The sequence below is a fragment of the Apis florea genome, unplaced genomic scaffold, assembly GCF_048593485.1.
Source record: "Apis florea isolate Af1SG1 unplaced genomic scaffold, ASM4859348v1 contig_2293_pilon, whole genome shotgun sequence".
Lineage (NCBI taxonomy): Eukaryota > Metazoa > Arthropoda > Insecta > Hymenoptera > Apidae > Apis > Apis florea.
In genome coordinates, this window is record NW_028256554.1 from 556,802 (window position 1) to 582,654 (window position 25,853).

The 25,853-nt window shown below is 25.1% G+C and overlaps 7 protein-coding genes and 1 long non-coding RNA gene across 23 annotated transcripts; 5 read left to right on the forward strand and 3 right to left on the reverse strand.

The window, feature by feature from the left end:
* The first annotated feature begins 53 nt into the window (after nucleotides 1-53).
* Nucleotides 54-2,339, forward strand: GABPI (zinc finger DHHC-type palmitoyltransferase GABPI). Its single transcript, XM_003689873.4, has 3 exons — nucleotides 54-1,018; nucleotides 1,076-1,252; nucleotides 1,620-2,339. Exons 1-3 carry the CDS (start codon nucleotides 489-491, stop codon nucleotides 1,810-1,812), a joined length of 900 nt encoding a protein of 299 aa, XP_003689921.1. The 5' UTR covers nucleotides 54-488; the 3' UTR covers nucleotides 1,813-2,339.
* A 34-nt stretch (nucleotides 2,340-2,373) lies between these two features.
* Nucleotides 2,374-4,982, reverse strand: LOC100866995 (uncharacterized). The gene is made up of 5 exons (XM_012486091.3): nucleotides 4,605-4,982; nucleotides 4,330-4,528; nucleotides 3,483-4,243; nucleotides 3,205-3,403; nucleotides 2,374-3,018 (listed from the first exon to the last, which is right to left on the reverse strand). Exons 1-5 carry the CDS (start codon nucleotides 4,805-4,807, stop codon nucleotides 2,374-2,376), a joined length of 2,007 nt encoding a protein of 668 aa, XP_012341545.2. The 5' UTR covers nucleotides 4,808-4,982.
* A 352-nt stretch (nucleotides 4,983-5,334) lies between these two features.
* LOC100871837 (PR domain zinc finger protein 10) lies at nucleotides 5,335-12,894 on the forward strand. Of its 5 annotated transcripts, none has more exons than XR_015290821.1 (13): nucleotides 5,335-5,444; nucleotides 5,634-5,817; nucleotides 5,892-6,291; nucleotides 6,363-6,695; nucleotides 6,756-7,082; nucleotides 7,167-7,376; nucleotides 7,451-7,954; nucleotides 8,049-8,313; nucleotides 8,376-8,517; nucleotides 8,612-8,800; nucleotides 8,874-9,065; nucleotides 9,142-9,849; nucleotides 10,985-12,894. XR_015290821.1 is itself a non-coding variant. In XM_086903690.1 (13 exons), the coding sequence occupies exons 2-13, from the start codon at nucleotides 5,677-5,679 to the stop codon at nucleotides 9,415-9,417; spliced, it is 2,898 nt and encodes a 965-aa protein (XP_086759816.1). In that variant the 5' UTR covers nucleotides 5,335-5,444; nucleotides 5,634-5,676; the 3' UTR covers nucleotides 9,418-10,757. The 5 variants fall into 5 exon arrangements, 4 of the variants coding, with proteins under 4 accessions (XP_086759816.1, XP_086759817.1, XP_012341518.2 ...); XM_086903690.1 differs by lacking the exon at nucleotides 10,985-12,894 and having other exon boundaries at nucleotides 5,892-6,105; nucleotides 6,187-6,291; nucleotides 9,142-10,757; XM_086903691.1 differs by lacking the exon at nucleotides 10,985-12,894 and having other exon boundaries at nucleotides 5,892-6,105; nucleotides 6,187-6,291; nucleotides 6,381-6,695; nucleotides 9,142-10,757.
* Nucleotides 12,895-13,505: 611 nt separating this feature from the next.
* Ccdc85 (coiled-coil domain-containing protein 85) lies at nucleotides 13,506-16,928 on the reverse strand. Of its 2 annotated transcripts, XM_086903695.1 has the most exons (5): nucleotides 15,115-16,928; nucleotides 14,799-14,846; nucleotides 14,224-14,596; nucleotides 13,861-14,126; nucleotides 13,506-13,787 (listed from the first exon to the last, which is right to left on the reverse strand). In XM_086903695.1, exons 1-5 carry the CDS (start codon nucleotides 15,670-15,672, stop codon nucleotides 13,743-13,745), a joined length of 1,290 nt encoding a protein of 429 aa, XP_086759821.1. In that variant the 5' UTR covers nucleotides 15,673-16,928; the 3' UTR covers nucleotides 13,506-13,742. The 2 variants fall into 2 exon arrangements, with proteins under 2 accessions (XP_086759821.1, XP_012341561.2); XM_012486107.3 differs by lacking the exon at nucleotides 14,799-14,846.
* Nucleotides 16,929-16,997: 69 nt separating this feature from the next.
* Nucleotides 16,998-17,927, forward strand: LOC147658203 (uncharacterized). The gene is made up of 2 exons (XR_015290822.1): nucleotides 16,998-17,118; nucleotides 17,805-17,927. It is a non-coding gene; the product is annotated as an uncharacterized LOC147658203 (long non-coding RNA).
* An 810-nt stretch (nucleotides 17,928-18,737) lies between these two features.
* Gale (UDP-galactose 4'-epimerase) lies at nucleotides 18,738-22,176 on the forward strand. Of its 4 annotated transcripts, XM_086903697.1 has the most exons (8): nucleotides 18,738-19,191; nucleotides 19,627-19,678; nucleotides 20,071-20,217; nucleotides 20,564-20,682; nucleotides 20,744-21,034; nucleotides 21,146-21,326; nucleotides 21,408-21,692; nucleotides 21,785-22,176. In XM_086903697.1, exons 3-8 carry the CDS (start codon nucleotides 20,088-20,090, stop codon nucleotides 21,838-21,840), a joined length of 1,062 nt encoding a protein of 353 aa, XP_086759823.1. In that variant the 5' UTR covers nucleotides 18,738-19,191; nucleotides 19,627-19,678; nucleotides 20,071-20,087; the 3' UTR covers nucleotides 21,841-22,176. The 4 variants fall into 4 exon arrangements, with proteins under 4 accessions (XP_086759823.1, XP_003689925.1, XP_012342510.1 ...); XM_003689877.4 differs by lacking the exon at nucleotides 19,627-19,678 and having other exon boundaries at nucleotides 18,929-19,191; XM_012487056.3 differs by lacking the exon at nucleotides 18,738-19,191 and having other exon boundaries at nucleotides 19,235-19,678.
* A 464-nt stretch (nucleotides 22,177-22,640) lies between these two features.
* Blos2 (biogenesis of lysosome-related organelles complex 1 subunit 2) lies at nucleotides 22,641-25,032 on the forward strand. The gene is made up of 2 exons (XM_012487076.3): nucleotides 22,641-23,414; nucleotides 24,849-25,032. The coding sequence occupies exon 1, from the start codon at nucleotides 22,804-22,806 to the stop codon at nucleotides 23,296-23,298; it is 495 nt and encodes a 164-aa protein (XP_012342530.1). The 5' UTR covers nucleotides 22,641-22,803; the 3' UTR covers nucleotides 23,299-23,414; nucleotides 24,849-25,032.
* Nucleotides 23,435-25,830, reverse strand: EloC (transcription elongation factor elongin C). Of its 8 annotated transcripts, none has more exons than XM_012487092.3 (5): nucleotides 25,672-25,810; nucleotides 25,126-25,186; nucleotides 24,859-24,927; nucleotides 24,491-24,681; nucleotides 23,435-24,399 (listed from the first exon to the last, which is right to left on the reverse strand). In XM_012487092.3, exons 2-5 carry the CDS (start codon nucleotides 25,156-25,158, stop codon nucleotides 24,258-24,260), a joined length of 435 nt encoding a protein of 144 aa, XP_012342546.1. In that variant the 5' UTR covers nucleotides 25,159-25,186; nucleotides 25,672-25,810; the 3' UTR covers nucleotides 23,435-24,257. The 8 variants fall into 8 exon arrangements, with proteins under 8 accessions (XP_012342546.1, XP_003689929.1, XP_086759883.1 ...); XM_003689881.4 differs by having other exon boundaries at nucleotides 24,491-24,684; XM_086903757.1 differs by having other exon boundaries at nucleotides 25,263-25,770.
* Nucleotides 25,831-25,853: the final 23 nt, after the last annotated feature.

The window sequence follows — 25,853 nt, forward strand, 5'->3', positions numbered from 1 at the left end:
CTTTATGATTTTTGCGCCATTTTCAAAATATTGTCAAATGCACAACATATTTCATAACATTATTATTTAAAAATAAAGATGCATAGTATGAAAAAACAACAGAATTTGGAAGATATATTTTATTTCATTGCACCTTTAAATAATGTGATTCATCTTTTATTTGGACAGAAAACTTAAATTGAAAGAGAACTATATATTGATTTGTGTCGAAACAATGGGCTTTTATTGAATGAAGATTTTCAAGCAAAGATCTTTAAAAATTTTTAAACTTTTATATAAAAACCATTGATTTAATTATATTAATTGTTTTAAAAAGTGTTATTATATGTTCTCGCGCGCAATATTTTCAATAATCGTAATTAATTTCACATTGTTTAAGGAATATCGACATGCCATGAAGCATTTCTAACCTTCATTTTGGTATTCTATCATTAACTTTTTATGCAAGTGTAAACGTATATTCTTTCGATATAATTATTAATATAAAAATGACTGTATGGGAAAGATTGCGAAATCCTTGTGGTTGGAGAGCTGGAGCTAAACAAATTTCAGTCGATGCAATGATACCGATATTTGCAGTCCCAACATTGGCAGTAATAGCCGCACAAACAGTATTATGTACTGTAATTATATTTGTCGCAACACCGATATTAGTATATTATTTACATCACAATTTTCTGAGATTTTTACTTCGTACTAAATTTTTTCTAATGTGGACTATTACAAGTGTAATCATGTTAATGTTAATCTTTGAAATTAGTGTTGTACCGTTATTAGAGATCTTGCTAGAAGAGAATCTAGTGTTCATAATGTGTGTAGTGGGTGGTATATGGTGCGGCTACATGACTAGATTAAATGCAGATTCTGCAACTCAAGAAGCTACTTTAACCCAAGGATTAGAATTAGGTGAAGGGAGCGGAGAACTTTGTATTACATGTAGAAGAAGAGCACCTCCTAAAGCGCATCATTGTCGAATGTGTCAGACATGTATTTTGAATAGAGAATATCATTGTAAATGGTAATAGATTTCTTTTTCTATAAAATAGATTTTATCTTACTTAATCTCATATTTTAGGTTGGATTGCTGTATAGGTTCAAGCAATTTAAAATGGTACTTGGGATGTTTATTCTTCTCAGCCATAGCTTTTATTTATGGTTCGAATTTAACCATGACTAGTGTATGCCATCCATTTATACTTATTGGCACTGTTCTTTTGCCAGATGATTGTAGTGATGTATATTATCAATTAGAGTATGTATAACTTGGAAAACATTCAATATTAATATATATTATTAGATAGTAGTAATATATTAGTAGATTATATGTAATCTTGAAATCGTTATACAATTGTTATCAGTAGTATAAATTTATACTGAGAAATATAATATTCTTTTCATTATTAAAACTTAAAACTAAACTGGAAAGATACTAAGGATTTACAATGCAAACTTTAATAATCATAAGATATTAATAATTGCTGAGATTTGTATTAATGTCATAAATATTGTAATATCTCTTATTTGCTTTCCAAGAATATAAAAGTTGAATAGATAACATGTCTTGCAACTGTTTGTTTTCAACATCCAATCAAAGTATAATAATATGCATATTGTTCCAGCATTGCCCTTTGCTTCATTTCGGCACTCTACAGCCTACTTGTTGGATTAGTGGTAGTTTGTTATTTAATATATCATCTTTGGTTAATCTACCTTGGTACAACATCGAATGAGCGACGTCTTCTGGAAGCTGGAAGTCCATACGACCATGGAATGTTGAAAAATGTATCTCGTTTATTTTGCTGCAAAACTTAGATATTAAATATATACTAAATTAAAAAAGTTACTTTGGAAGGTGATACTTTTCATTAAATGCTAAAGATATTAGAAAAATTGAAATAATAAGATCACCAGACAGGCATAGTGGTATGTGAAAACAGAAAATACATATTCATATTAATTTCGACTTTAACATACTTCAATACTCAGCCTTGTCTTTATCTTATATTAATTAAATATTTTTAAACTATTGCTCATGATATTAAACTTAATAAAAACATATCACGATATAAAAGCGCTGATCTCAATTATATTATTATATTATAGTTTTAATTATTTTTATTTTGCTATTACGCGCATCATTTGTATATTTATTATAACTGTGATAAAATGGCCATTGTACTTAACTAATGCAATATATAAATTATATTAATTATGTGTAATATAAGATTTTGAACATAAATTAAGTATGATATAAATGTTTACACTTTTTTCTATACAAAATATAAATGGATAATAATGTTTGTGTTATATAAACTTAAACATACTATTATGCAATGCAATCTTTGTATTTTAATTTAATGTCATGAACTAACTTTAATCTTCCGATATTACACCTCTTTGTTTAGGATCAAAATCAGGAATTACTTTTAATACTAATTGTCGCAATTCATCTTTCCTCTTTTCACTTTCTTTAATGTTTGTAGCGATTGTGAGATATTTTTTCCATGTATTGAAATATTTGATTTTTAATTTATTTTCATAAATATTGATAATTAATTTTTCTTTTATTTCAGTTTTTGTTTTAAGTTCAATTGTTATTATTTGCCATAATTTAAAAAAGTTATCTAAAAGTTTCATATCATAAAAGTCTATTGCAACTTGATACTTCAATTTTAATTCCCTAACTTCTTGTTTCCATTCCCTAAATATTCTTAAAATTAATTTCGTATTATAAATTGATTTAACAGTATCAATCTTTATTTTATATTGATTTTCTATTTCTTTTTTCCATGTTGTAAAAATTTTTTTTGTCAATTTTTCTCTATAATGATCTTCCGCTTTTTTAATATTACCTCGTAATTCTTCAATAAGTATTACGAAAGGTTTCATTATATAATGTCGTAGAAGGTATTGTCGATAGAATTCATCCGCTACATTGTTTAATTTTTGAAATTTTTCTATTTCTCGTTGTCGATTTTGTTCTTGCTCTTTTTGTAATCTTTTTGCCTCGGCTAAAGCCTGTTAAAAAATAACCATCATTATTTTAAGAAAGCATATCGAATCGAATACATAATATATACTATAAAAGCATATATATTTATGAGGTATATACATAATTTACGAATTGAATTTATTTCTGTAATATTTAATATAACATTTATACATATATACATATTTAATAATTTAAATTCTCTGTAGTCTGACCTCTTGTTGTAATCTTTTCTTCTTCTGTTCTTCTTCTAATCTAGAAGCTTCTTCCATTCTTTTTTGTTCTTCAAGTTTCTGTTTACGGATTTCCGCAGCCAATTTTATTCTTTTTCGTCTTTCTTCTGCTCGCGCTTCCATTCTTAATAGAAATATCGGTGGATTCATTCGTTTTCGGGGTACCATTAAACTTTCGTCTCTTTCAGGAGGATTTACATAATCTATTATAAATCTCTTTATCAATGTAAATTCTAAATTGTCTTAAAAATCGATATTACCTGTAGCCGTTTTGTTGCATTAATTGAATCAATGTCCTTCTTGTATTATGCCCACAATTAGAGAAAGTCTGTTTAGCTATATCAATTGTCTCCTTGTTCGCATTAGATATTTCCTTCTGCATCTGTTTCAATTTTAATTCTTCGATTATCCTGTTTTGTTCAGCCAGTTTGGCTTTTTGCTTTTCTATTATTTGTTTTTGAGCATTTAACCGATATTGTGCCGGTGACTCGACAATTATATGTTTATAATAAGTGTTTTTCTTCTTCTTATTTGCACTATTGGATTCTTTTATCATTAAATTATTATCGCTAATTTTTATTTTTTGATTTCCCATAATTGCATTTTGACTTTCCATAATTTTATTTATAAACATTTCGATTTTTTGCTTTTCAAAAATCTCTTCTTCTTCTTTTTGCTTCTGACCATTGATTTTCGCATCTTTCGTATGCGTTCTCCAAATATCGAAATATTTTCTCTTTATTTTCGATACCATATTTTCCTCAATTTTCGTCTTGATATCGCGAAAACGTTTTTCTTCCACGACATTACATTTTAAAATATCGAAATATTTCTTTAGAAGAAATAAACGTTGTGTCTCTATTTTAAAATTAATTTTATCTTTAATTGTTATTTTTATCTTTCCGGCAGATTGATTTTTTTGATCTTTTATTTCTAACAAAGAATCGTTGATTTCTGTTATCGGAACATCCGTATTTTCATTAGAACCATTGATTTGATCTCTTTTCTCTTCAATGATTATCTAGAAAAAATTTTATATTTTTGTAAAAAAAATATGTATATATATATATATATAGTTATTAAAATTTTATTGAAAATTATATCAACCTTGTTTTTTAATTTTCTGGCTGTCTTCCAAAAATCTTCATCATCCGAGGATACAAAGTTTCTTTTTGTACAACATGTATAATTCGAGAATTTTGGTCGAGATTTACTTAATTCCATTTCAAATTTCTTCAATTCCCTCTCTAAAACTCGTTGTTGTTTCTTTATATGTAATTGTTGTATCTCTTCTTCTATTAACAATCTAAAAAAATAACATTTTGAAATTAATTTTTATAATATTTTATTTATATTATTTATATTTTAATCATATATCATACTTTTTAGCTTCTTTCAAAACAGAGCCATTGAATGGTGAATTGGATTTTTCTTGCAATATTCGATGTCTTTCGTTCATTATTATATTTGGATCGAGAAATGTTTTTTCTTCGTCTTTCAACATTCGAAGTTTTTCCGATGGATGAAAAATATTCACTTTCATCAACCGATCCATTAGATTCGTCACTTCATTCATCTGTATCATGACTTTTTATTATTATATACAAGTAATATTCACAGTGATCTTCTTACATTTAATGCATAAATGTCAAGATGGCATTCCAAGTCTTTGTTGATATCATTTTGTTTCGTTGTTAAGCAAATTTATAAAAGGTATTCCCTATACACGCACGCGTAAGCTCCCTCTTCATTCACAAATTAAGGGACAAGTAATTGAGTAATTGAGAAAGTTGTGCTAGGTGACGAAACACTATCGACTTTATCTTGAATTAACTAAAAATATATTTATATTATATATTATTGTTTTCTATTTTTAAAAATTTCTCAAAATCTTTCATTTTTAAGTAAACAAATTAAATTAAACATTGATAAATCAATTAAAAATGTTCATATTAGTTTGTATTTGTTTTGAATAAAAAAAATTAGAATTAATCAGAAATTAATTAGAAATTTTTAAAATTATTATTCTATAAATATATATATTTTTTAAATTATATGTTGATAATATTGTCTATCAATTCGAAAATTTCCCGCCATTTCAGTGGTTCTCAATCTACATTATAAAAATGCATAATGTCGATTGTTGACGAACTAGTGAACTGCAGCAGGTGCATCACAAGACAAAAAGTGCATAGACTTCGAAAACTTGCCTATTAAAAATGGTAAGTTTTCTATTTTATAAAAAAGCATTATATTTTTAATTTTACTCTGTCATAGATGTTATCATACGATTCAATGATCCTAATATCTTACAATATATCTTCCTATTATATGATTAAACAAATAGAATATCTTTCATTTTATTCTTCTGAAACAGATCTTTTTCTAGTTTTAAAACATGTTTTTAACAGATTTCAGGTATTATAATATTTCTGGTATAGAACACAAAGTAAAATGGATCTAAGGGGCCCTCCTGAGGGGGCCCCTGTTAACTCTTTTGAGATATCTATATCTGACAATTGGCCTACAGAGTCTGTTTCTATATCAATGTGTGAACAAAAAAAAATGAATAATAATAAATTATTATTTTTAACTGTAAGTAAATTCTGAAGGCTACACTTTGAGAAATGATATACAATTTATGATGTCTGAAATTACTTTTTTATTAGGTGGAATATGTGGAAGATCCATCACGAGAATATTCTCGTTTATTTCCAACGTATGAACAAGTTTCATTTTCTCCTAGAGCTTCATCTCCACTTTCTGATTTTAAACACCGTGTTAGTCCTCTTGATCCTAATATGAGTTCAGCTGCTAGATATTCACCTACTCCAGTACAACTTCCACCATCTCCTTTTCATAATTCTGTTGTTGTATTGCAAGGTTCTTCTTCTTCTTTAATATCTTCATCTGAATCAAATGAAAGAGTAAATATTAATTATGTTTCTCAATTGACTCATCCAGTTGACACACAAAATGTACAACAATCTGATAGTTCTACTGACTTTGCCAATGAAAATGAAGAGCAATTGATGTCTAGTGTTAGTAATGAATTGATTCTTATGCAAGGTAAGTTTCATAAATGTACTTGTTAAATAAAATTATGTTTTTAAAATTGAATATATTATACATATTCATAGAATCTAATTCTGGATTAGAATCAGCTACAGCTCCATTGATGCTAACAGGAATACCAAGTACAGATTTTACATTAAGTAGAGATTTTCTTGTCATGCAAGATGATCAAATGAATGTTATAAATTCATTTAAGACACAGAATCTTGATGTAGATGATTCTACGCATCTTTCATCAACAGCACAAAATTCAAACAAAGAAAATAATATAGATCCCTTAGCTACAACCAATGAACAAGAAATTAATGAAATTTTAATGTCTACTGAAGACAAAAAAGATTGTGAAAAAAAACATGTCAGACGTTCAAAACGTCGTATAAATGATAAAAAAAATATTTGTACGTAATTTTACTGCCTTATTTAATCATAATAATATATTAAATCTAAATTTATTATAGGTTGTAATGAATGTGATGATGTATGTACTGGTGACAATTGTACTTCACATAATGTATGTACAATAGCAGATCAACCAGTACCATCACGTGCTATAGCAACACTGCCAGGATCATATCTTTCTATAAACAAATTACCTAATTCTGACATTGTATTGGGTGGATCAGATTATGGAGTGTTTGCAAAACGTTATATACAAAAACGTACTCAATTTGGACCTATAGAGGGTATCTTATATCCTTATGATGGTACACCATTTAAAAATGAATTGCCATTGCTCTATGAAACTGAAAATAAAGAATTTTTAAAAGTAGATGTATCAAATGAAAGTAAGTGTTCATATATTGAAAATAAAATCTAATAAATTAAAAATATTTAAAAATAATTTAAAATATATCTTATTAATAATGCAGATGCTTCAAACTGGATGCGATTTGTTAGACCTGCATTAACATATAAAGATCAAAATTTGGTAATTTGTCAACAACGTGATGGTATAGTATTTTTGACTACAAGAAGTATTTTACCAAAAGAAGAACTAAAAGCTGGCCCTAGTACTGATTATGCAATCCGTAGAAATTTGATACCTCTAAAATCCATGCAAGAAATAAATGATGATAAAGGTATATACAATTAAAATATATATAATATTCCAATTTATATTTATACTTATACTTACTTAATTTTTCAATTATAGAGCACAAAAATCAGTTATCTACTTGGTCACGATTAGACGATACTCATTCGCGGCGTATGAAAATATTTCGTGGTAGAAATTTAAAAGAGAAAGAAAATTCGAGACAAAATAATTCTAAAGAATGGAAATGTTCTGTTTGTGGTTTGATTTTTAGAAAACCAGTTTTACTTAATTTACATACTCTCTTACATGGTTCTGATAAAATAAAAACTAAAACACAATCTACAATTTGTCCACAGTGTGGATTACAGTTTCAAAAACAAAAAGAATTGATTAATCATATTTCACAACATGGGAGATTATCTTTAAAAAAAGAAAAAAGATTGACTTCTTTGTCGACATATAAGTGTTCAATGTGCTATAAACGTTTTGCAACAAAAGTGCGATTGCAACAACACTGTTTAGTGCATGGTGCTGAAGACCAAAAACCACTGCCATGCAATATTTGTTTCAAAAGATTCATGAATAATTCAGCACTCTCTTGTCATTTAAAAACACACAAAGGTGAATAAAACTTACATTACATAAATAATTTTAATTTTTACAAGAAAATTTATAATTTAATCATTTATAACTATTTTTCTTTTTTGTTATTCAGAAAATAAACAAGTATTTGAATGTCCAATGTGTCGACAACTATTTAGTCAAAGTATATCATTAAAAGATCATATTGAAACTCATAAAAATGAAGATGGCACTTTTAGCTGTCCCTACTGCCAAAGAATATTTATTAAATATTCGATTATTCGTAAACATATTAGAGCACATCATTGTGAAAGAAAACATAAATGTCAAATTTGTGCAAAACGATTTGCTACAGTAGATAAATTACAAATGCATTTACTAAAACATTCTGATCATAGGTATGCATATTGTGAATTATATGTTATAAAAAAACCAATATATATTTATTTTCTTTTTATAGAGAATTTCATTGTGCAAATTGTGGTAAACAATTTAAAAGAAAAGATAAATTAAAAGAACATATGACTAAATTACATAATTCACAAACAGCTACTGATGAACAAATGTCACAAGTTACACAAACTAAAAAGTTTGTTCCAAAGGTACATTTTTTTTGCTAAATTTTCTCAAAAATTATTCAATAGAAATTATTAATAATAAGTATTTAATAATAATTTCATTATGTATTATTACCAGGTAAATCCTAACGATTATAATCGCTTTATTTACAAATGTCATCAATGCTTAGTGGGTTTCAAACGAAGAGGAATGCTTGTTAATCATTTAGCAAAACGGCATCCAGATGTTGCGCCAGAATCTGTACCAGAATTAAATTTACCAATTTTACGTCAAACGAGAGATTACTATTGTCAATATTGCGATAAGGTACAATACAAGAAATAAAATAAATTAAATTGTATTTAATTTATATAATTCTATTTGTTATTTTGCTTTAAAGGTCTATAAAAGTAGCAGTAAACGAAAAGCACATATTATGAAAAATCATCCAGGAGCTGCTTTACCACCAAGTAATCGACAGAAAGAATCAGATTATTCCGATTTACCAAATCCAACATTTAGTCAAACTGTTGGTAGTATTACAACTACACCTCAAAGTTGTCAATGGTGTCATAAACAATATGCTAGTAAGGTATGTTGTTAAAATATATGTACATTTTTAATTATAATAAATTTCAAACTTCTAAAAATTTTATTTGCTTTTATAGGCAAAACTCTTACAGCATCAACGAAAAAAACATTCTAATTTAATGGAACCGGCTGATCAAGTACCGCGTTCGCGTAATCGACAGTCACATAATCAAAATCAACCCCCAGTACTTATTGAAGATCACTTTGTATTATCTGATTATATTCAAACATGTGAAACAAATTCAGATTTTTTTAAACCAAGAATAATCAAAATATCTGATGATGTTGATCTAATAAGTAATGGATTAGAAATAGTTGGGCAACAATTTGTTCGTATGCGTGACATACGTTGAAAATATCTGTGACAACCTCAATGAGAGGTTTTGTTAATTCAATGAGATATGAATCTCATAAGTTTGTGCACAGTAAAGAAATACTGTGCTTTTTGCTGTTGTTGCCAAATAAGGGCATTGATGTCCATGAGGAGTAATTGATTCTCCGCAGAGAAATATTTGGAGCACAGCTTGGTTAGCTTCAGTGCGAAACACTGAATGCTATTTTGTTGGTTATATGATCGATAATGACTGTAATGGTCATAATTTTGAATAAATTTGTCGACGGAGTATACACTTTTACAAATACTTTGAGCTCCAAGGTGAAAACATGGATGAGAATTTAAATATAAACATACAATGAAAAACACAAACATGGAGATTTAAGACTTAAACACAATGGAAAACATGTTAGTTATTGCTCAAGGTATTACGAATACAGAGCGAAAACAGGTAGATCAAGTCCTTTTACTGTCGATACATCATTGACATAAAATCTAGTAGTTTCTTTTAAAATTCCGAAAAGCTTCAATTCGATGTGATTTAATTATGGATGTTAGAGTGGTCGAATTTAAGCTTCACGTTTAAAGTGAAATTTAAACATAGCTTAAATTTGGAAAATGCGATGAATCTTAGATCAGTGTAATCTCGTCTATACTATGTGATTTTTTTCATAGACCTGATTGTAGTATCTACATGTTACATCTGACTTTGATGATAAAACAGTTATTTGTAGATTACACAAAATGTTATAGTCTTTAACGAATCGCCCGATCACTTTTACTCTTTCTCGTAATTTATAACTTTCTTGTATAATTAATCATATCAATTCTCATTTAGAGAAAAATATCTGTGTTTTCGGTCTAGATTTTCGATATCAAATGGATTCTTTTTCATCAAATCTTTCAGAATTACTTACTAGTTTCACTAACAGAATTTAATGTGAACAATTTTTGCATCCATCATATTTGAAATCATCGAATTGAAATATCTGGTTGAAGTTGAAGGTATTAATAGTTACCTAGACAAGAAAACTTTTGTCTTTGTAATTTTATAATGCATGTAAAATTGATAATGTTTAACATATAATATGGCATATTCATACACTTTAACAATTTAACAATTGTAATAATAATTTATTCAATTGTAATAATAAAATAGTGTTGACATTCGAAATTATAATTTCCAATGTAATTTCTTATATCACAAATTGGCAAAAATTTAAAAATTTGCAATTTACATGCATTATATATATAATATTTTGAGAAAACAAAGACAAAAGAATGCATGTTCGTTAATGTTGTTGAGTACATGGAGAACTGTATTGTAACGTGACTTAAATAAAGTTACCCGGTGACTGATCTATGTATGATTTATTATACCGCAAAATTGAATCCTTCAATTTTCTACTCAATTAATTTGCTATAAAAACATTTTTATCTAAAATCTATTATATTATTATTAAAGAGCATTAAGTAAAATTATATAAATAATTATATAAATAGAGGAAGATTTAATGAATTTATTTCTTTTGTTAATTCTAAATCGTTTTACTTTTTTTTTGAAATTTTATTTTTAAACTTTTCAGTGACGATGACCTGAGGGCCGATAGCATCGAATTTAAGAACAACTACTATTTTTCTTTTTGGAATTGATCTGTTTCGTATAATTCTTTTTGCGATCAGTAAAAATATTAAAATATTATTTGCTAAAAAATTTCTACATAAAAATCAATTTTCCAGATATTTTTCTTAGAATTTTTGAATAATACACTTTAAAAGAGTCTCTTGCCGCTATTCTTTTTTCTTTTTAAAAAATAAATCGTACACGAAGAGAATTTTTTTCTCGATAAATGCAACACATTTTCTGATTTTTGCATTATATTTTTTATACGAAAGAATCGTATCCTTGTTTTATAATTGATGTTACTTTCAATAGAGAATATGTGCAATAGTAATTAATCAGTATAAATATGAAATTAATAAAACATATGAAGAAATCAATGTATCAATAATACAATGTTTGCTATCAAATATGATTTAATGAGACATACAATAGATGTAAGGACAATATGATCTTTGTGTTTATATACAAATCAATACTTATAAAATTAATTAAAATAAAAATAAAAAATATAAATATTCCATTTTCGAATGAACAATAAATCAAGTAATTGAATGATAAAAGTGATATAATTGAATAGATAGAAGAATGGTATTTGGTTTCCTTTCCTTTTAAATGATAAATATGTATTCTTCACAAGATCCAAGCAAGAAAAATGATAATCCTTTCGAAAAACAAGTTGAATAGAAATAGAATTCCATTTGTATTTTAAAAAGTTTACTCAAAAACATGAAATAAATATATAATGATATTTATCTGATATTTATCCAAAACCAAGAAAATTATATAGAATAGTAATTATTTTCCGCTCGTTTGCGATATAATAAGATTTCCATATGCTGAAAAACAAATTTATAATCTATTTTAAAATTAAAATAAATATAAACATGATATAGATTACATAGTAGAAAATAACTGTATTAGGTCGCAAGATAATAACATTCCAGAATTCATCAGCGCATTCTTATGTACTGTGGACGACGACCCTTACCCCTTTATTCAACATTGTTATGATCAAGTTGCGTCTGATAATATTGTCGTCAATAAATTAACTTTTAAGCGAATGATTGGAAAATAACTAAATGTAAAACATATGAAATATATAAGACAAATATTACAAATTATTTCATAATTATTGATATTCGTATGAACAATTTTCGAAAAAGTAAGATAAAAAATAATTAAGATAAAGCACAGTGTGGTCTTGCGTTCCACTGGCTTATTATTCTGGTTCAATTATCTACTATAAGATAAAAAGTTTAGAGTTTCAAATAGATAATAATATATATATATTTTTCATCAATGATGAAAACTCATAAAGTGGAAGTTACTAAAAAAAATCTATCGTCGATTTTTATTAATTATATCAAAGAAAGAAACATTTCAAAATTTTGTCGCCTAAACAGAAATTGATAATATATATATATATATAATTTATTTTGATTTAAATTAAAAAGACACTTAAATTTTAAATTAAAAAGAGATATATATCAGCACATATTGTTCAAAAAAATAATTTAAAAGTTGAGACAAAAAAATAACAATAAAAAATAAAAAAAAAGTTTAATATCTGTAATTCAAAATCATGTTCAAGTGTTGAAAAAATATTAACATATACTGTTAAAACAAAAGAAGAATAAATTTTATGTTGTCTTTTTCGAAATAAATAAACATGCATATCACTAACGATTCTTTGAATACAAATGATTAATTGTAATTCTCATTATATTTCATTCCGGTTGACGATGAACAATCATAAAAATCTATAAATTATATCATCAATAAAGATTATTAAGATACATCATTAAAAGCTACATTCGAATCGTAATTTTATATATGTAATTTTTATTTTAAAATAAATTTTTAATTCAACTACTTAATCATGTATTTATTTTTCTAATTAATTTTATTAGATTTTCCTTTTTTTTTTTTACTTATTATAATTGAATATTTGAAATTGCGATAAAAATTTATCTCAATTACAAATAAATGAAATATATGAAAATATACATTTTATTTTGTAATATATAATTAATATTTAATATTTAATAAATATTAAAATATTATATACAAGATTCTTATTATCTTCTTTAAACAATATACTTTTATTTAAATCTTTTTTTAATTTAATTTTGTATTGTGAAATTGCAGATTGCAGATAACTTGATATTTTGATAAATTCATATGCTCAATTATGCTACAGAAAATGAATATATATTAGCATGAAATGAATCTATAAAAAAATAAAAATGAATCTATGAAATAATATGAAAAGATTTTTTGATTTAAATTAAAAATAAAAAATCGATATTCAAAATAAGTCTTCTTTGAATAGAACGAATAGTATAGATGATTATTTAATAGATATAGTAATTCCTTATATTACATATCCTTTTATCGATATATATATATTAAAAAACAACGTATGATTTGTGAATTTTTATATGATAGGATTTTTAGGGTATGCAAAAATAAATTATCTCAAATTTATAATAAAAATAAAATTTGTTAACAATTTATGCAATCTAACGACACTACAATATTTATATAAATACTGTAAACTCTAGACACATTGATTCTTATATTAAAATACTTGTAGGTATATGTATATAAATCTATGAACTTCACATATATAACATTCGTATTAATAACTATAATACTATTAAATATACTATCCAAATAAACAGTAGGTTTCGTTCGTAATCACACTTATAATATAATTATTAATGCCTCGTTTGTGGCCCTTCTTCTAATTTTCGCCAAACAACCTATATAAAGATAAAAAATCATATTAATAATGTAATTAATTAAAATTTTTTCTTATAAGATTTTATAACTTACATTGCACATTTCTCTGACCAAAGCTTTTTCTCCATCGTGGCCGCCTTCTCTTTCAAGTTGTTCTCTAACTTCAAGAACCTGAAGAGCTCGTACCACTGCTTCTGGCCGACTTCCCATGTGAGGATTTTCACTTGGACTGTTCTGATTTTCCCAGATTTCACCAGATGGTATCTCCCATCCTTGCGCTCGTGCTTGTAAAACACTCTTATCTTCTTCGAGCTGTTTTACTCGCTGTTCTAAACTTCTTACATATTGCATAGTTTGGTCTATAATGTAAATTTAAAAATCTGATCGAAAATATTCACATAAAAATAATATATATATTTTGAAGATAACGGAAGTAATAAATACGATAAAGTGTACCATTAAAGGTAGATGTATGCCTTGGTCTTGGAGGTGCTGTTTCTTCAGCATTAGTACTTGAACTTGAACCATCTCCATCATCTCTTTGACCACCTCCTCTCTCTTCATCCAAATAAAGGCAAAGTTCCTTTAATTCTAGATTGTCTTTGATCAACTCTTGCTGTTTATTATCTAATTGACGTAATTTATTTTGATAAGCGGATACTTCTTGACGCATAACGCTCGCTGTATATCTTCCAAATCTTTGCCATTCCCTCGCTAATTTTCGACCTTTTTGACGATCATCGTCCAAAAAACAACAAAGATCTCGTAGTTCTTGATTATCATCGCTTAATCTTTGGTTTGCCTCCTTTAATGCTCGAAGCTCGCTAAGCTAGAATACGAAATTTGTAAATAATCGTCATTTTTATACTATTTTTATCATAAATTAAAAGTTCTTCTATCATAAATTAATAAGAAAAAAATAAATTTTACAAAATTTTTAATTTTTAAAATATATGTATTTATTTTCGACTGATAATTTTTCAGTGAAAAAGAATCCGATCGTAATAGCAATCATTCGCGATTGGACTCACATGTGCGTGACTGGTTGAAATTACGATGGTGGACTCAACTCGTGTGACCTAAAAGTGCCTCAAAAACTTCCGTGTGACGTGCTTAAAATCCATGATCACATATTTTTCGTAAAATTAAGTAATAAAACAGATGTATCATAGTATCAGTAGAAAAAAAAAACTATAATTAGTTTTACGATTATTCTTACTCTTTCTTTCATTTATTTTTTCTCTCATCGATGTATAAATAGATTTTAACTATATTTTACTTATATCGCATTAACACTTAAAATAATTTACTTCATTAAAAAACGGGTGAGAAATCAATGAAACTCACCAAATTTTGTATCTGTCTATTCTGCTCAGCGGCGAGCCTTGCGATATCGTTTTCGGTCTTGCGAACAAATTTGAGCATCTCCACAGGTCCCAGCCTAAGAAACTCGTCGTCGGTGATCCTTTGTCTGAGAGGCGGTGTTTGTGCAGTGTTTACCGTAGGATACTGACCGTTAGGTGGCAGGTACTGACCTTGGCCGACCTTGGCTTGAAGATAACTATGAGGTTGCGTTTTCGAAACTGACGCAGTCAAAGTGCTTCCGCTTTGAGGATGATGTCGATGTTCTATCCTCGGTGAATATTTGCTTTGCGCATCCTTCTGTTGCGGCACAGATCGTGATGATTGCACAGTTTGATGATGATTCAAAGTTGTGATAGGACCCTGACCGGTAGATACCGAGGTTGGTACGGAAGGGCTTGTACCAAAGTAAGGATGATTCTTGAGGATACCACTGGTTGGTTGTGGTGGTGGCTGATATCGCGGTGGCACTTGCTCCACTGTCGACTTGATCACGTGCGAAGGATGCTGCTGCTGCGGCTGGGACTTACTCTTATTAGACATTGCGGCTAATTTAGCTCCAGGCTGCGCTGCGTCCCATTTCAGAAAGTCTACCGTAACTTCTTTGTACCGATCTGCCTTCGACCTGGTAAAATCTAGGTCACTGTACGGTCTCTCCTTCTCTTTTTTTCTTGCTCTCTTGATCTCTCTCTCTCTCTCTCTCTTTCTCTCTCTCTCAAGATTGGATTTACTACTTAAGAGGTAGCCCACGCGGTATTATATGCCTTACCTCTTCAAGTCTTACCTTGTCGTCCACCAAACTTTCTATTTTCTTTCTTTTAAACTTTTTGTTTCTTTTGTTTCCTTCTTTCTTTTGATTCTCTTCTTTTTCTTATGATCTTTGTTTACTGTTTAATTTATTTGAAATATTACTTACTTTTTTCTTTATCTAAAATTTATTATCTTCTCCGTTTTTTGCTTATGGCGTCTTATGCATCGATTCAGTTCAATATCTTTTCACTTTAAAAAATTGTAATTCACAAATATTCAAATAATCAAATAAACTTTTTATTATCGAATTCTTTGAACATATTGAATAAATTCCATATTCATAGTCGCAAATAACCTTGCTTTCATCACAGTTTTAAAGAATCGACATTCTCGCTTCACACAATAATTCTGGATAATCTTGTGATATGTTCATATTCCAATTACTAATAACCGGATTAAAACACAAACACATAGTTCTGCAAAAGAATAAAAATATGGCTCCTAAATTTTCGTCGTATAAATACTTAGTTTTGTTACAAAATTCTGAGATAGTACAACGATATTACACTCCCAAGAGTAATGCACTTAACCGGGCCCTGTTTTTCTTGATGCGGGACCGCCGCATTTCACGAGGCACAGTGCCGTAACATCAGGTGGGGAATTCCAATGAAATCTAACTACGTTCATAACTACGTAAATTGATTTCATATAAACTTTCTTGTCTTATTTGATTTAATTTATTACATGTTGGTCTTTCTACTTGGTAATTTCTAATATTCGAAAAAAAAAGAAATAATTTAATTAATCTTATTTTTTTCAATTGTATTTATTGTTTATGTTATAATTATCAATTGTCTAAAGAATATCTGTATTAAATTACATAATCTCATAGAATATTTCTTGTATATAATAACATTATGTATTATAATAAATAAAACGGTCTTAAAAATAATTGCGTAAAAATCGTCCACTATAACATTCTAAGTTATAACTTAGGAGAAACGAATGTAGACACTAGGGCTTTAAGGTTCACGCGCGGGAACTTGAAGACAACTGCTGATTGGACCAACTTCTTTAAAGAGGGGACTTAACATGTTTTATGTTATGTTTTACTCGTAGGAAGTATAGAAAGGAATAGTATTTTAAAGTATAAGAGGTACAGTTCAATAGATGTTTCTCGAAGTTTCGATTCATCCCTTTAAGAAAATGAAATCCGTCATCTATGAAAAAAAAAAACATGTAAATATAGAAAATATTTTTTTACCATTAAATTATTAATATAATAAAATATTTAGTATTATATATGTAAAATATTTTAATATATATATAATATATATATAAATATATTACATAAAGTTATCTAATTAGTTTTTTCTTTCTCATTATTGTAAATTATTTTAAATAATAAACGATATATATACATCAAATATATTAAATATAAATAAAGTTACAATCATAAATAATTTTATTTAATATCTAACAACAAATTTTTAATATTTTTATTATTATTAAAAATTTAACATAAATAATTATGTATATTGTAGATAGTGCATACACAATGTATATTAATGTATACTAAAATTATTATATATGAATAAATTTGAGAATAAAATTCTTAAAAATTATTTTCAAGATTATGTATATAATTAGTAATATATTATTACTTACAAGTGTTTCGTTGAATTGACTCTCCAACGGTAATTTTTATTATTTGATAATATCTATTTGTGTGAAAACAATTCTCGAGAGTTTTACTTTCAAATGTATTCACATGTTAAATTTATTTAAAGTTTAATAAAGTATATATTGTATGAATCTGTATATTTATATACAATATACAATATATCTGATTTATATACAATATATTGATATATTTTTATATATATTCACAAATAATTAAAATTAATTATTAATATTTGTTACAGATTCATGGAAGAATTCATTTAATTATAAATAAATTAATTTACTAACTTTTCTGTTGTATTATATATGATTATATAAATATTATATAATTTAATTATATAATAAATAATATATCAAAATTAAAATTTTTAATCATCATTAAATTTATATATTTTATTTTTTTTATTATTAAAAAAATCATTAAAAAATACAGATGTTGCTCATCATTCCGTTATTATACTTAAAATCTTAATATACTATTATACTTAAAATAAAATTATTATTTTATTAATTATTAATTTCAAATATTTATATTTAAATAATAAAATTAACAAAATATACAATGAGTTATATTAATACTTCAGATACTATCTTAATTAAATCTAGACTTATATTATACAAAAACTTGTTATTTAAATATTTTGTTATTTATGATATGAAAATGTGAATTTATTGTATTTATAAGTAAAAAAACATTTTCTTATTTCATTTGATACAATTGTCGATTTCAATTAACAAATGTTGAATAAATACGCGATCGATCGCTAATTTTTAATCGATAACTTTCGAATAAATTAACTGATCGTCGAATGCATATATGCGATCATTGTTGAAGAGGTTAACAATGATATTTATTTATGTAATAAATTTTTAAATAGAAGAATTTTATTACATCAAATAATTTTAAATATATATAATACTTTTAAATATACTGAAATATTTAAATAAATTTATAAATAAAAAAAATTTTGTTAATTTTTTATATATTATACAAATAAAATATTCTTTCCTTTAAAATAAAATATATTGTACATAAATATAATAAATGTTTTAAAAAAATTATTATATATTATATATACTTACATAAATAAACAGTTCATATTTTTATATTATAAATGAAATAAAATTTAAACAATCTTTTCATGTATAAAGAAAATTCTTTCATATATAAATTCAGTAATATATATAACACTTAGCACAATATATATATTTCTTTATTAACATGATAAGTTGTTTATTCATATCTCTAAAAAATTAATTATATAATTTTAATTTAAAAAATTTTATCAAAAGTTAAATTCAATTTAAAATTAAATAAACATAAATGTAAAAATATATGCGAATGATATCACTTATCTAAAAACTCATTATTAATCAACAATCGACATTCCATGACCTATTTTTTTTTACACGTGCCCAACTTTACTTGAAAAATAGATAACTGATAAAATTAAAATTTATGTAAAATAAAAGTAGTTTAAAATGTAATTCAGACGGTTCAATCATGTGAAACTCTTTTGCCTAATTATTTTTTCATTGTGAAATTTGTTAGTTTGAATTATTGTATTAAAAATTATAGTAAATTATTACTGTATTTTTGCAGCTTATGTAAAATTTATAAATTTTCAAGTGAGTTTTTTTTTATATAAATTGAATATATTCTTTTTTTTTTCTATAAAATAAATTTTTATTGACTTTGACTATTGTATAAAATTAAAATATTAGCTCATACTTTACATATCATATTAATTATATGATATGCTAAATCTATGATAAAGAAATTATTTATAAAAATATCAGTATTTGATTTGCACATATATAGATTTGTATATAAATTGCTATATATTATATTATTTATATATTATGTATATAAATTTATTTAAGTTTAAATTGACGAATATCGAAATGAAATTTACGGATTTTTTTAATATTAATTTAATATCTTGTATTGTAATTTGATATTAACGCTGATAATGATATATCTGTATTGTGTAATTTAAATTATCATTTAATGTACACAACTTTTTATCATGTTTATTTTACTTTAAATATAAAATCCTTTAGCGATTGGAAAATAAGGTTAATTACTCGTGTTATAGAGATATAAGATATAATGGTAATTTTATTTTTATTAATATAATTTTAATATATATATGTAGTTAATGTTATGATAAAGTTTCTTTTTAATTATATAAATTACATATATATATCTATATACATTATTTTTGAATGTATGTGGCAAAGGTAAAGATTATTTTTGTTAAATATTTACTGTGTAGTATAGATCTCTAATATTAAATAAATGCAGTCATTCTAAATAATTTATATGTTTCTTTTATAAAGTCATAAAATATTTAAAAATGATTAGTATTTAGTTATTCAATATTATTATTTTTATCTGATACTGCATTAATATGATTTTGCCTATGTAATATGTACATATCAAAGGTAGTCCCCTTCTAATAGTAAGAGCACAATAACTGTAGAATATTGTATTAAAAATAACAGAAAAACAGAGTGAAATAATGACAAACAAATCCTGGAATGTACTGGTGACGGGGGGTGCTGGGTACATTGGTTCTCATACAGTATTGGAATTATTACAAGCAGATTTTGAGGTGGTGGTAATAGACAACCTTAGTAATGCTTATAAAGGTAAGAAATAACGAATCAAGTTCAAAAATAATGATTATTCCTTATAGTATTATTTTTATAAATATAACTCATAACTCATTTTATAAATAATAACTCATGTACATTCTAATAAAAAGTAATAATGACTTTAAAAAAATATCAATTAATTAATATAAATAATATAATTAATATAGTTGATCAATAATAATTTAATGAATTAGTAATTTTATGAATATATATAAAACATAATATTGATAATTATAGAACTTAATTGTATATTATATACTAATATATATATATGAAAATAAGTAGTTTTTTTTTTAATTGAATTGAAAATAAATAATAATTATATTATATTTGTATACAGGAAATAATGATATAAAACCAGAATGTTTATTACGAATAGAAAAATTAACAAATAGAAAAATTATATTTGTTCAATGCGATGTAACAAATTTGGATGAATTACAAAAAATATTTGAAAAGGTATAATATTATTAAGAATAAATATATTATAATTAAAATGATTAAAATAATCTTATTTCAGTACAAGTTTCATTCTGTTATACATTTTGCTGCTTTAAAAGCTGTGGGTGAATCTTGTGAAAAACCCTTAGAGTATTATAAAACAAATGTTTGTGGAACATTGAATTTATTAAAAGTTATGAAAGAATTCAATGTGAAATGTTTTATTTATTCAAGTAGTGCCACAGTTTATGGCATTCCAGAAAAACTACCATTAGTTGAAGATATGAAAACTGGTGATTGTACTAATCCTTATGGAAAAACAAAATATATGGTTGAAGAAATTTTGAAAGATCTGTGCATTTCAGATAAGGTGACGATTTTGGTTTTCATTTTTTTACATATCACAATAAAATATTTATTGTAGAAAGTAATAATTTATTATATTTTTAAGATATTTTAATTAAGTTGGAACTCATTTCAGGCATGGTCTGTTATATCTTTGAGATATTTTAATCCAGTTGGAGCTCATTCTTCTGGATTAATTGGAGAAGATCCTAATGGAATACCAAATAATTTAATGCCATATATTGCTCAGGTATCTGTAGGAAAAAGAGAAATTTTATATGTTTATGGGAATGATTATGATACTCCTGATGGAACAGGTAAGTATCAAAAATAAAAAAATATTTATGTAAAATCATTATAATTTATGTATTAATTTATGCTTATTACTTAATTTATAGGCGTACGAGATTATATTCACATTACGGATTTAGCTGTAGGCCATGTAAAAGCAATGATTTATCAAAAAATTCATAATTTTACAGGATTTAAAGTGTTTAATTTAGGTACTGGCAAAGGATATTCAGTACTAGAAGTTATACGAGCATTTGAAAAAGCATCAGGACGAAATATACCATATAAGATAATCGAACGCAGATCAGGTGATATTTCCGTAAGTTATGCAGATGCTAGTTTAGCTAATAAAGAACTAGGTTGGCAGGCTACTAAAAATATAGACAATATGTGTAAGTAATTCTTTCAATAATACATGAAGAATTACAATTTCTCAAATAGAAATTAATAATTTACAATTAATTATTTTAATATATTTATTTAGGTTTAGATACATGGAGATGGCAACAAAATAATCCAAATGGATATAAATCTTCATAAATATTGAAATATTTCTTATGAGAAAATATAAAATATTTCAAGAAGAATATTTTATTTATATATTTAATTATTTTAAACATAAAGCCATGGTGGTGTCTGGTTACCAAAGTTCAAACCAAAGCCCAAACTTAATACTTATTTTATGTTTAAAATTAATTATAAATATGTTTATTTTAAAAAAATTTTACATTTATATTTAATAGTCACAATTAATGAGTCATTATCTTTTAAATGATAATTTATATACTAAATTATTGTGCCATAAAATGAATATGTTCCTATAATTGTAAAAAAAAATGATTTACATATTAATAAAATAATATTAAAATATTGAAATATTTTGAATATTCTTTAAGCGCATAAGTTTTACAAAGCAAATATAAGTAAAAAAAGAAAATAAAAAGAAAAAGATAGAGATAAGATCAAAATTTAGAAATCAGTGCTATTTTTAAAGTGCTATAGATTAAACTAATATATAGTAAGGGAATTAAACAATAAAAAAATAAAAATAATATAAAAATTGATAGTCTCAAGATATAAATAATGATAAGATAAAGCATTCAAGAAGAATAATCAATTTTTCTTGTTTATATATATATATATGTTTTATTTATGGTATGGTATATGGTATACTGAAGATGCATAATTTTTACTTTATCTTTACCTTTTCTCCATTATTTTTTTTCTTTATCTATATTTACTTACTTTAAAAAAATATTCATACAAGATAGCTGTGATTAACTGTGATTTTAAATATTTATAGAAATATTTTATTGGCAATCAGCAAGTAGAATTACTGTATTATCGGCAAAATGTTTCGTTCAAAAAATAATAGATAGCGTAATAAAACAACTAATTTTCCATAATTTTGACATTTGTTCTGAATTATATTTCTTGGTGAGACAAGAAAAGTTATATATACTGTATAACTTTTTATTAAATAGATAATTATTTATTGTGACAATGACATCTGTCAAAGATCCATTAAGAGAAGACATTGAAAGTGAATCACCTTTTTTGGAAAATTCAGCAGATCATAATTTAAGATGTGAATCGCCAAAACGTGGAACTACTCTTTCGACAAGTACAAGTAGCTTTGAAGCATTGGATCCTCATGATCCCAATCTTAGTCGTTTAGCTAATACGATGTTTCAAAAAACTGGAGAATATTTACAAGAAGAACTTACCGCTACCCATGCTGATTATCGTTTACTAGAACGATTAAATAAAGAAACTATTGCGAAGTATACAGAATTAAAAACAATATCATCTAGTGTAGCCCAATCTTTGGATTCTTTAAACGAAAAATATAAAAAATTACAACCAATTTTAGATAATATCAATGAAATTGACGATAGTGTAACTAAACTAGAACAAGCTGCATATAAATTAGCAGCATATTCAAAACGATTAGAAGCAAAATTTAAGGATATTGAAAAAGATACAAAAAATAAATAAAATTGTAATCTATCAAGATAGAAATATACAATTAAGTTAAATATTGTATCATTTAATTATTTAAATAAGAAATGTATATTAATGAAATTAAAATTATATTTTTTGTTATAAAAAAGGTAAGAAATAAAAACAATTATTAATTTTAATTTATATAATTAATTATATTAGAATACAGTCTCACACAGATACACACACATTTTTTTATAAAGATTCTGTAAAAATGTGTTTGTGTTTTTTTTCTTACACTATATCACATAATATATTTCTATATACTACATATTATATTTTATTTATAAATGTATGTTAATTATTTTCTACATGGGAAATATGAAACATGATTAAAGTTGCCAGAAAATAATAAATAAGAAGTAAAATTTGTAATTTGAATAGAAATCAAAAATAAATATTCTTATATATAATAAAAAATATAACTATAATGTATTAATATAGACACCATTTCAAAAATAACAATCTCCATTGTTATATAATCTATTGATTAAATCCTATATTAATTGTACATGATGCAATTTTTTTTTGTTTATAGTTATGTATCAGTCATGAATATACAATTCATATTACATCAGTATATTATTTTCTAATATAAATTTTGTTTAAATATAATAATTTGTTATATTATTGGATATATAGTTAATCAAGTAGCACATGCAATAAATTTAGATCACATTGATTAATTGAAATTTCTCTATTATTTATATATATATTTTAAGCATTTATCAGATATATATTTTTAAATTTGTTTGTAAATAAAATTTATAAAATTTAAACAATTTAGATAATTTATTGTTAAAATAATATTAAACTATATTGCAAAATACAAAATGAATTATTTTTTAATATATGTCATAATATAATTGAATTTTTGATGTTAAAATTATGATAAATAATTTTATTATACTGACTGCTCAAAACTGATTGCTTATTAATATCATTCGATACATTTAACAATCTAAAAAATTTCCAGCCATCAATAATTCTAATGCAATTTCTGGTGCTATAGGAAATTCTGGTATTTCTGTGCTGCTATTTGTATAGCGTACTTTGTAGGTAAAATACATGCAAACTTTTTGTAATACATGAGATCTGTAAATAAAAAATATAAATAATTCTTTTATCTCTTTATTTTTTGTGAATATAATAATTTTATTGAAATTGAAATAAAAAAAAAACTTACGGAATTTCTCGAAAATTAACTTCATTAGCTTCATTTTCTGCAAACTGTCCAGGACCACTTAACATTGCTTTTATTGTTCCACTAGTTAAAGCATGTTCACGTTTAACAATAAATTCATGTCCATCACTGCTAACAAGTTTTACATACATTGCATTTGGTCCTTCACAACCTCCGTATATAATTCCACTTTCCTGCTAAAAATTTATCCCAAAACTTATACATTATATTGTATTATATTTATTATTATATGTTGAGTTAATATTTTAACTACCATACAACTATCCTACTGTTAGTAATGAAAGACAAGGAATATAAAAAACAGAAAAAGATCATTAAGCAGCAAAATTTTAATTTGCAGAAATAGGTACCGCATGCAGATCAATAGACGAAGTGCCTTCTTCTTCTTCTGCTTTATCGATATTTTCGTCCTCATTGGGCTTGATCCAAAGAAAAATTAGCATTAATCAACAAACTGTTTACTATAATTTTCCTGTTTTCCAATTAGAAGAATTAATAAAATTGCAGTTATGATAGCAGCCCAATTGTAACAGCACATATATTTCTTCAAATACACTTCACATATCCCAACTGTTATAAAAAAATATAGCATGCATGATATTTTAAATAAAACATACCTTATCAGCTTGGGTGTTCACATCATTTGACATGTTTGTGTCCTATAGGATACTTATATTTCTAAAAAGAATATCATCATTAAATGACATTAAATCATTAATTATAATAAATAATACATAAGAAATATAATATATACTTTAGAACATTTTAAATCATTTTTAAATCAATATTTTCGATTATAATTGAAGAGAATAGTTTTTATTAAACTATCATTGTATCTTGTTGATATATCTCTTAATTTGGATTACTTAAAGTTGATTTTTGTTCCATTATTTATTCAGATGAAAAATTTCTTTTGCACGTTAAATAATAATATTTCATAACGAGTCCAATATTAATATGCATTAACACAATTAATGAATAGTGGAAAGTAAATATATTATCAAAATGTATTATTAAAAAAGTAGTACTAGAAAGTAATCAGGCATAAAATAGAAAACAAGCAATATAAATTGTATTCAGAACATAATTTACGTTCATAATTTTAACTTTTTTTATGAAAATAATTACAACTTTATTTTGCTTCAGATCAATATCGTACATACCTCAACGAAAAAGAAAATTGTATAAATTCAGACTTTTTGATCACAATAAAGTTTCTTAATAAGCGCAATGGCAATTAATATGGCTGCTGGTGATATTGTAAGTAGTTCTCGATAAATCGAAACTACTTCTCCATCTTCAGTTTAATTTATTCTACGATTGGATAAAGATTGGCGGGTAAAGA